Source organism: Hylobates moloch, unplaced genomic scaffold (genome assembly GCF_009828535.3).
Source record: "Hylobates moloch isolate HMO894 unplaced genomic scaffold, HMol_V3 SCAFFOLD_8, whole genome shotgun sequence".
Lineage (NCBI taxonomy): Eukaryota > Metazoa > Chordata > Mammalia > Primates > Hylobatidae > Hylobates > Hylobates moloch.
The window spans coordinates 52883942-52894861 of record NW_026652283.1 but is presented as its reverse complement, the minus strand read 5'-3'; the positions used below and the strand labels follow the sequence as shown (position 1 = coordinate 52894861).

At 53.7% G+C, this 10920-nt stretch overlaps 1 protein-coding gene across 1 annotated transcript in view; it reads left to right on the top strand.

The window, feature by feature from the left end:
* The first annotated feature begins 5075 nt into the window (after positions 1-5075).
* The window catches only part of KIAA1614 (KIAA1614 ortholog), a 32853-nt gene continuing 27008 nt past the window's right edge, over positions 5076-10920 (top strand). Inside the window, 3 exon segments of the mRNA XM_032160846.2 lie at positions 5076-5179; positions 8067-9013; positions 9760-9823. Of these exon segments, the coding sequence (XP_032016737.1) occupies positions 5130-5179; positions 8067-9013; positions 9760-9823 (1061 nt within the window). The 5' untranslated portion in view covers positions 5076-5129.

Below are 10920 nucleotides of genomic sequence, written 5' to 3'. Positions count from 1 at the left end.
GCAACTCAATATGTTGAGGAAGCAGGGCAGGCTCTCGGGGGCTGGGATGAGAGACGAGGCTGGAGGGACCCATGTGCCATGCAAAGGCTTTTGAGTTTTAACTCGAGGCCCTGTGCTTCCCCAGACTGACCGGGCCTCAACATCACCTGGGAATCTTGGAAGGAAACAGGTTCCTGGGCCTTGCTCCAACCTAAGGAATCAGAATCTGCATAGGTGAGGCCTCAGAATCAGCCTTCCCAGCAGTGTAGTGTGGAGTATAGGGGAACCGCGGGAGGGTTTTGGGAGGGGGGAAGCAGCTACATGGTAGACCCTGCATGCGCCCTCGCTCCTCTGCTGGAGGAAGTGATGAGGGCAGGCCTGGGGCTGGCAATGGGGTCCTCAGCAGTTGCTGCTCAGATCAGTTGCCTCCTTGGACCATGTTCCCGTGAGCAAGACAGGAGCCACCAGGAAATGCAGGTTTCCATTTGGACAAGCTCCTTTAGGCTGGACAGTTGAAGGATGGTAGAAGTGTGCCCCCACCCCATTCCTGCCCCACTTTTCTCTAATGGTGTGAGCTGGAAGGACCATCTCCCTCACTTTTCCCTTCATCCTGAGTGAAACCTGGTTCCCACAGCTCACATGGCGCCGTATTTCCAATGTTCAGAGCACCCTGGAAAGTTGGGAGGAAGGATGAGGCTTGTGTTTTCACTGAGAGTAAGTCAAAGGGCCTTCTTGGGATGGTCCATTTCCCTAGTTGTTCAGCAGAGGAAGGGGCTTTGTGATCAGTTTACATTGTATTTGTTTTCCTCCTAGACTTCCCTCCAGAAGATGATAATGAAAGTGTCTGACGCATAAGGAAATAAATAAGATTGTTATGTGCCCAGCTCAAGGGCTAAGGTGTTGGTCAAGACCACACCTGAGGGGTTGCCAGTCACAGGGTGGGGTCCAAGCTCCTCACCCAGACCCAAACTCCCCTGCTCTACAACCTCATCCTTCCCCTGACTTTCCTGGGTTAAATTTTACACTTAGTAACACTGAAACCAGGCAGTTTCACACCTCCGAGCCTGCATTTATGCTCATCTCTTTACCTGAAACGTCTTCTCTCACCCCTCCCCTTCTGTCTGGCTAATTCCTGCTCATTCTCCAAGATCCAGTTCTCCATGGTACCCCTTCTCACCCAACACACACCCCTCAATCTAGCCTTTTCTGTGAGCAACCTACACCACCTAATGCTGACCTGGATGGGAGCATGTATATAGAAAGTTTGTGTGCCTGCCCCTCCCCAACTCAACCAGAAATTCCTCAAAACTAGGGTCTGTGGTGCTAAATTTAGTCTCTGCAGTCTCTGACATATCATAGGAGTTCAACATATATCTGCTAAACCAAACAGAATCCAGATGAACAAGAATGCCCTCGACATGTAGATGTCACAATTCAACAGCATTCTAAGGATTTGCTCATGCTCATGGGTATCTTTAGGACAGGTGGCTTTTAAGGCCTGGGTATAGATGTAATCCCCTCGCAAAAAAAAAAAAAAAAAAAAAAAACTTTAACCCAAATAAACTGAAAGTGATTATTTGCATCTCAAAACATTGGGGGGAGGCAGGTTTTCTTTAGACATTAAACCTTTGCTGGAACTTTCAGAAACTTGCCTTATAGATCATTAACTTCTGGGGGAGGGTGGGAGCAGAAGCCGTGGAGTCTGAACTCAGAGGTGCCTCTATAAAAGAGGAAGCAAGGCAGAAAATCTTCGAACCAGACAGAGTTGGGTTCAGATTCTAGCTATATTAGCTGTGTGGCCTTGGGCAAGCTACTTAACCTCTCTGCAGCTCGATTTCTTTATCACTAAAGTGGAGATACACTATACCTATTTTGCATGGTTGTTGTAAAGATGTAAAAGATCCTATGTGGGGTACCTTAGCTCATAGGAGGCCCCCAATAATAGTAACAGTGTTGCTGCTGTCAGGCTTAACACTGGGCATGCAGGAGAGGAAGGAGTTGTGAGGGGCTTTTAACTTAGACGGCAGGAATAAGAAAGCCAGGAAGGGCCAAGCCGCTGTGCCAGCACATTTTCAGTATCACAGCACTTCGTGATTTTTTTCACAAATCTTTTGATTTTTTTTTTAAACTAAATCTTTCCATGTTGAACAGGCAGACGCTGGCGACATCACTGTGCAGTGTACTGGCATGACGGCTTGGACTCTAGGAGACTAGACTGCAGCTTACCCAGCTGTGGATCCTGGGGCATTAACTTACACTGTGTCTATAGAAAGGAGACAATAGGCCGGGCGTGGTGGCTCACGCCTGTAATCCCAGCACTTTGGGAGGCCGAGGTGGGCGGATAACGAGGTCAGGAGATTGAGACCATCCTGGCTAACACCGTGAAACCCTGTCTCTACTAAAAATACAAAAAATTAGCCAGGCGTGGTGGTGGGCGCCTATAGCCCCAGCTACTTGGGAGGCTGAGGCAGGAGAATGGTGTGAACCTGGGAGGCGGAGCTTGCAGTGAGCCGAGATAGCGCCACTGCACTCCAGCCTGGGCCAAAGAAAAAAAAAGAAGTAAGGAGACAATAGCCATTGCCCACTTCTTAAGGCTGATATACGAGATAATGAATTTAAACTGCTTAGCCAATGCCTGATGCCCAGTATGCCCGCTGCAAATAGTGGAGGCACCACTCTGTGAAGCGATCAATACTAATAAGCAAAAGCAGTCAATGCTTTGTTAGACGAACTTCTTGTTCTGGGAACATGGTGAGTTTCAGGGAGGGAAGAGGCCACCCAGGACCCTGGAGACCACCTGTCACCAGAGCTGTGTAACTGCTACAGGAGAGGGGTCCCAATCCAGACCACAAGAAAGGGTTTTTGGATCTCTCGGAAGAAAGAATTCAGGGCAAGGCTGGGCATGGTGGCTCATGCCTATAATCCCAGAATTTTGGGAGGCCGAGGCAGGTGGATCACTTGAGGCCAGGAGTTCGAGACCGGCCTGGCCAACATGGTGAAACCCCATCTCTACTAAAAATACAAAAAGTAGCCAGGCGTGGTGGTGCATGTCTATAGTCCCAGCTACTCAGGAGGCTGAGGTGGGAGAATCGATCACCCCACTGCCCTCCAGCCTGGGCAACAGAGCAAGACTCTGTCTCAAAAAAAGAAAAAAAAAAAAAAACAAGGTGCGTTCACAGTGCAAAGCAAAAGCAAGTTTAGTAAGAAAGTAAAGTGGTGAAAGTACAGCTACTCCATAGACAGAGGAGGGAGTTCTGGAAAGTAAGAGGAGGAACGCATCCATCCTGGGTACAATACTCGCTTATATAGGATGAAAAAAGATCATGGGGAGATGTGCTGTGCTACAAGGGTTTGTGATAAAGGATTAATTTTCTTAATTACTATATTTTGCAATAATCGATATTATTCACTTTAAAGCATAATTAGAAATGAGTCTGTTCTCAAGATATCAGGATATCAGGACACTCCTAAGTCTGGGTCTGTTTAGTAAACGTTATTAATTTGTTCTCTTAACCGTAAATATCTAGAAGCTGGGAATAGCTAACTCACTGGGAATGTGGCCCAGCAAGTCCCAGCCTCATTTTCCTCGCCCTCACACAAGATGGAGTCGCTCTGGTTCGAAGCCTCTGACGTAACCTTGGGCCTGTACTGTGACACAGAGGGTTTGCACTGGATAATCTCTCAAGCTCCTAGATTGCCAAGACGCCAATCCACTCACAGCTCCCCAGGCTCCGCTCTCCTGTTGCCCTGCCAGACGCCCCTTCCCCCACCTTGTGCAGAGTAACCCCCTCCTGACTCAAGAGGCAGCCCCTCTAGAAAACTTCCTTCCCCTCCTCCCCTGCCCGAGTACATATTGCGCGGCCCTTACTGTTGCTGTGTCTGTCCTGTCATCTGGAGGTGCACAACTACCCCGTGCTGCACAGTGAAGCCTGTCGGCTGAAGGAAAGATGAACGGGCACTTTCTCTTTGTAGAGTTTTCCGGAATCTCCTGAGGCCACTTTTATTGCTTCCCGTCTTTGTGAAAAAATAGTCTTGGAAATAGGTGAGGCTCGGTCACCCCCTCTGGGTGGAAGGAGAAAGCAAGCTCCGTCGGTTTGGGCCGCGGTTGCAGGGAATGCCCCTGGCTGCGACCCCCGCCCGGCGCTGGGGAAAGTGATCTGCTCGAGAGTCCCCAGGACCCTGAGAACCGGTCCCCACCCAAGGCGGCGGCGGGCAATTCCCGCACCGGGGCAGACGGGATGCGCGGACCGCGTTCCCTCCGGGTTTCCCTCACGCCTCTGGAGAGCGGGAACCAACGACCTTGACCTCGTAGGAAACGGCTCTACGGAGCGATGGACGGCCCTACAGAGAGGGCGGCCGGCTCCTCCGGAAAACTTGTCCACACAAAAGGCATTCCTCAGCTTCCACCCCGAAAGGCGAGCCCTGGGTGTAGGGTTACCAGCGGCGCGCGGAGCCCGGCGAGAACGCGGTGCGCCCCCAGCTCCTGCCCGCGCTCCCCGGCCTCCGTGCGCCCCGCGCGCCTCCGCTCTCGCGCCCGCTTTCCCGCGGGGAAGGGACCACCGCCCTGCGAGGCGGGCGGCAGCCCCGTCGTCCCCAAGCTCCGGGCCTCCCTGGACTTCCATCCCGCGCCTCTGGCTGCCGGGGGCACTCACTCCCTGGGCCGCGGCTCAGGAGAGGCGGCCCCGCGGGGCTCCGGGCGGGGTGGGAGGCCGAGGCCCGGCTCCTCCAGCCCCTCCCGCGGCCCCACCTCTCCGCGCTCCGCTCCCTCTGCCCGGCGCGGGCCGGGAAGGCGCGGGCTTGGCCGCTCTTCCCCTCCACGGCAAAGCCGTGAACCGACAGCTGATGCCACTTCCTTCCCTGCCAGCGCCCTCCCTGCCCGACCCCGCTTCCCCTCCTCTCGCCCGGAGGGAGTGCGGCCCGCGGGGCGCTGCGCCGGCCGGACCCACCCGGGGCCCGAGGGCTGCCCGCAGAGCCGGGAGCTGGCCCGGCCTCGGCGCCGTCCCAGACCCCCGGTCGGCCGCGCCCCGAGGGGCGAGGCCTGCGGGCCGCACTCCCTCCGGCCCCGGATTCGGGGCTGGAAGTCCCTCCCCGAACCCAGCAGCGGGCCTGGGAGGGAGAAGGGGCTGGAGAGGGCCTGGCCTCTCCGAGGGATGGAGGGGACAGAGGCGGCGGCGGCCAAACCCGCAGGCGGCAGCCCCCAGTGAGTATAGAGGAGGCAGCGCCGGGCCGGCCGGGCGGGGGTGGCGGACCGGCGGGGCGGCGGAGCGGGGAGCCCAGGTTGCCCCGGCCACTGGGAAGCGGGCCTCCCACAGACTCGGAGCTGGAAAGGTCGTGGGGAGGCCCGCCCTTCACGTCCATCTTCGTTTGGCCCCTCTGAGTTAGGGGAAATACATCACAGTGTTTGGGCCACAGAACCAGGCAGCTCCGAGCTGACATATCTTCCCGAAAGCCCGTGCCCAGGGGACTCCAGTGGGAGGGTCTCATTCTTTAAGGTCTCTGGCGTGCTGTTCCAGAGTTTACCCATCAACAATTCTTACTTTAATTTTTTGGAGCCAGGGTCTCGCTCTGTCGCCCAGGCTGGAGTGCAGTGATGCGATCATGGCTCACTGCAACCTCGACCTCCTGGGCTCAAGCCTGGCCTTCTCTGGCTTCAGCCTCCCCAAAAACAAAAAGTTCTTTTAACTTAACAGAAATTGCTCATATTACATTCTAATCCCCTGTTTTCTGGATTGGACTTTAGAGGAGAAGAAGGAGATGCAAATAGAAACTTGCTGCATTCTAGATTAACTCATAGAACAAATTATTTCTGTCCTCCTAAAGATAATCCTTAAACTTTACTGGCTTAAAACTGGTGTGACATTTCGCATTATATGTGTATTTTGCTTTATAAAATATGTACATTCCTGAAAGCTTGTGTATAAATTGAATTGTAATAAACGACTACAGAGAGACTTGCCATTTAAGAGAATTTTATGGTGAATCCTTGGGCAGTGTTACAAAGTGGATGACTCCTAATTTGTAGTGTATACACATAAGGATTTTTATGCACAGAGTTTACTTCAAGTGGGGCACATCTAGATGTATGGTATTAAAGTTGTATTTTTCTCAGAAGGTAGAATCAATATTAAAACGCTGCGGCACGTAGATACGCATGCAACACCCTGAGTCAAACCCCTGCTCGCCTTCATTCCTTGTGAAGGGGTAAACATCAGCCATACTGCTAAGGGTCTGTGCAGCGCTGGCAAGCCACCTAGCCTCTGGGGATGGAACGTTGTCATTTACGGAATAAGGGGAGTAGGGTTAAGTGATCACTACATGTTTTGGAAAAGGCCTGGGCTTGGAATGAGAAGCTTTAGATTGCAAACTGGGCCTCCTCTTAGCACCTGTGTATTGTAATCTCTGCCTCAGTTTCTCCATCTGTAGAAGTATATAATAAAGCCATTTTTTCTTTTCTTTTTCTTTTTCCTTTTTTTTTTTGGAGACAGAGTCTCGCTCTATCGCCCAGGCTGGAGTGCAGTGGCGGGATCTCGGCTCACTGTAACCTCCGCCTTCTGGGTTCAAGTGATTCTCCTGCCTCTGCCTCCCAAGTAGCTGGGACTACAGGTGCCTGCCACCACGCTCAGCTAATTTTTTGTATTTTTTGTATTTTTTATATTTATTTATTTATTTATTTTTGAGACAGAGTCTTGCTCTGTCGCCCAGGCTGGAGTGCAGTGGTGCAATCTTGGCTCACTGCAATCTCTGCCTCCTGAGTTCAAGCAATTACCTTGCCTCAGCCTCTTGAGTAGCTGGGACTACAGGTGAGCAGCACTCCTGACCTCATGATCCACCCGCCTCAGCCTCCCAAAGTGCTGGGATTACAGGTGTGAGCCACCGCGCCTGGCCAATTTTTTTGTATTTTTAATGGAGGACTTTCACCATGTTGGCCAGGCTGGTCTCGAACTCCTGACCTCAAGTGATCCACCTGCCTCAGCCTCCCAAAGTGCTGGGATTACAGGTGTGAGCCACCGCTCCTGGTCAGTAATGCCATTCTGTTAGGGTCAGGATTATTGGGGGGAGTGTGTTTGAAAGCACTTGCAGTCCCGCCTGGCATAGAGCAGATGCCTGATCGGCGTTCCTGACTGGTCAAGGTCTCCCTTTGAACTCAACCCCATGCTGTGGTCCTGTGGCTTGTGCATCAGGGGTCAGGGGTGAGGTTGGATGCAGCACCTTCTACTGGAGGTCAGATCCTGCTTGATGTCTTCCTGATGTCTATCAACCTCATTGGCTCCCCTTGGAGAGGGAAGAGCATGTTGCCTGTTAACAGATGCGGGCATCCTCTACTGAAACTACCCTTCAGCAAAGCAAGAGGCTAGGGATTGGGAAATCACCCTGGTTTTCACTCTGGTCCACATTTGGCATAGGATTAGTTGTCCTCTGAAGCTTCATTTTGCCCATCTGTAAAATGGGGATAGAAAAACTAGAACACTACTGAGACTTGGAAGAAAAAATTCGACAATAACTTATTTGCACTCTTCAATGACTTGCATTTTTTTTAAAAGTGCTTTCACGTTATCTATAGCAGGGGTCCCCAACCCCCAGGCCACGAACCAATAGCGGTCCACAGACCATAGCAGTCTGTGGCCTCTTAGGAACCAGGCCACACAGCAGGAGGTGAGTGGCGGCGAGCAAGTGAGCATTACCACCTGAGCATTACCACCTGAGCTCTGCCTCCTGTCAGATGAGCAGTGGCATTAGATTTTCATAGGAGCACAAATTTTATTGTGAACTGCGCATGTGAGGGAGCTAAGGTGCAAGCTCCTTATGAGAATCTAACTAATGCCTCATGATGTGAGATGGAACAGTTTCATCCCAAAACCATTCCACCCCACCCTGCCCCTGATCCATGGAAAAACTGTCTTCCATGAAACCAGTCCCTCTGGTGCCAAAAAGGTTGGGGACCACTGATCTAGAGAGCATCCCCTGCTCTGTCTCCAGGTTACTTTCATCTGGACAGGACTCAACACCAAGACACTTTGGGGCCCCGGGAGGTTGTGGGGGTTAGTCCTGTGCTGGGTCTCAGGAGCTCTGTCTGTTTTCTCCTCCAGAGGGCCCAAGACAGGGAGTGGAACAGCCAGCCCCATGGAGGGGACCTCAGCTGTGGAGTGGAGTGGTCCTGAGCCACAACTGGATAATGGACATCCCCCAAGACCCTGGCCTTGCCCTCAGGAAAACAGAACATCCAGCCCGATGGCCCTCCAGCCTCCCAGGGTATGGGGGGTACAGCTCCAAGGCCCCTCTGTGCTGGAATCCAAGGTGAGGGCTTTGAAGGAAAAGATGACAGCGGCCAAACAGGGAGTGAGTCCCTGCTCTGCTTCCCATGAGCGGTCATCCCCCAAGAAACCCCAATGCAGACAAGGCAAGGCAGGCAGAGCTGGGACTCCATCGGAGGGGTCTTTCCTGCCAGGTGCTGTGGTGGCTCCTCATACCCAAAACCTGCCCGATGGGCAGCTGGACGGCAGCATCAATGAGGAGGAACCCGCCAGGGATGGGGGCCCCAGGCTTCCCAGGCCGCCTGCCCCTGGACGTGAGTACTGCACCATGGGGAGCCCATGGCCTCCAGAAGCCGAATGGACACTGCCTGACCATGAGAGAGGTCCGCTGCTGGGGCCCAGCTCTTTGCAACAGAGCCCCATCCATGGAGTTACTCCCGGACGGCCTGGGGGTCCTGGTCCTTGTAATAAAATCATCCACATTCCCAGCCCAAGGACAGGAAGATCCTACCCTTTTCCAGATGGCGTGGTCACAGAGGCAGATCTGGATAGCACATCCCTGACCTCCGAGGAGGACTTTGTCCCCAGGACAGCCCTGCTGGGCGAGCACTGGAGAGCTGGAGACCTGGAGGCTCTGGATGCTGGGAGCAGTGCCTTGTCCCTGTCTGATCAGGTGGAGAGAAACCGCCTGTTGCTGCAGGAGATGCTCAGCGTTTCTGGGCAGAGCCCCCGCAGGGTGGGAAGCCCTGCCTGGACTCCGTCCTGGGACACAGCTACACCAGGTGAAGCACACTGTGCAGGTCCAGGTGGTGGGGGGAGCAGGAGGGAATCCAGAGGGAGGAAAAGGGGATGAGGGGGTCCCATAGAGGGAGTGGGGCAGGAAAGGAGGGAGAGCCTGACAGTTGCCTGTCACCAAAATCATCAGGATGGCCTCTTATTCTTGGCTCTGACATAGATTCTTTGAGGCCTCACAGGCAGCCTGTCTGCTGAAGCCCCCACCCCGCCCCGACACTGCAGACCAATGGGAGGCCACCCTGTGTGCTTGGGGTTAGAGGCCACTATGACGTCTTCCTTGAGGCTTGGATTCCTTTCCGCAGTGGCTTTTTGCCTCTCCCTCCAGTGACATGTCCTCACCCTCAGTGAGGGCCCTCTGGTGGGGCAAGCAGACAGGAACCCCTTCCTAAAAGGAGGCTGGGCGTTCTAGCAGCTGGGCTGAGCTCAGATGGTAGCACCAATGGGATGTACAAGTGCTTCTCTTTCCCTTCCTGCCTTCTCATTCCAAAATCTCACAAGCTCATTCATCACTGCATGCCTGAGCCCAGGCATGTGGTCCTCTCAGCATATGGCTGGGCCCACAGCAGTCGTCGTGACAGGCTCAGCCTCCAATTTTCAGGCCAGGTGTTGGATTTATCTGGGGAGTAAGTTGCTTCTGGAGAAACCCTTCTCCGTGTTCACTAAGTGGCAGCTGAGAGCCCTGTTTCTGGCTTTTGGGCTCTGTCCTGATCTCTGCTTCTATTCCGGATCCTAGAGCGACCAGTGGGGGATGTGGACTGGGCCTCGGGCACCTCCTTGCAGGACTCCGGCCAGAACAGGTAAGAGCTCAGAGCCCACATTTTCTCTCCCTCCCTCCTCACCGTGGTCCCTCTATTTACTCAGCATCAGGACAGTAGGAGACCTCCCAAAGTGAGAGGGCAGGCAGACTCCTGCACCAGCAGACCAGTGGACATCATCATCCCTGAGACCCTGCAGAAATTGCCAGTAACCCCCACTGCCACATCCCCCAGGCTGGTGCCTCCCTGCTACTTGAGCAAAACCACCAGGGAACAAAGCGCATTGCTAACTACCTGCTCCATGTCCGTGGAGCCATTGCCCTTGCCCAGGCCTCTTTATCTTTAAAGCTGGGGAAATAGCATCTGTCTGGTTCACTTCACAGGACCATTATGAGGCCGAAGTGAGATCGTGGTTGTGAAAATCATTGGGGAAAATGTACAACGCCTTACCCCAATTCCGTTCCCAGTCAAGAGGTTGTGCAGGGATCACGTCAAGGATTTCACCTCCAACCCTACCATGCTATCCCACGGCCTTCGCTCCAGCCCCTCCACCAAATATTTTGGGGAAGCTGGACCCACCGAGGTGTAGCGGGGGAAGTGGGGCTGCCTGTCCTTCATGGCCAGTGTCCTGAGCCAAGCAGGGTGAGAAAAGTACACTCAAGGTGGGAGTGGGGCCATCTGCAGGCCTGACTGCAGCTGGCGCCTGCACAGAGGTTGAACCCAGCCTCAGTCTTTGCCAGGCTCCTGGTCCACAAGGCTGAGAGATCCTGGAGCTCTCGTTTCCCCAGCTGTCTGGTGATGTCAGCCTCTGCGACGTCTTGTGGTTTCTGCGGAGGGCAGAGGCCGACACGGTTGCTGCTCCGGTGTAAGGCAGCTCCTGCACAAATCCCACTCAGTTAGAACCACCCTCCAGAAAACGTGGATGGACCTCTGTCTTAGTCTATTTGGGCTGCTATAACAAAAAACCTATAGAGGCTGGGTGGCTTACTAACAGAAATTTATTGCTCACAGTTCTGGAGGCTGTGAGGTCCAGGATCAAGGCACAAGCAGATTCAGCGTCTGGTGAGGGCTGCTCTTGATTGATTCATAGATGGTGCCTTCTTGCTGTGCCCTCAGGTGGAGGAAGGGGCAAGGCAGCC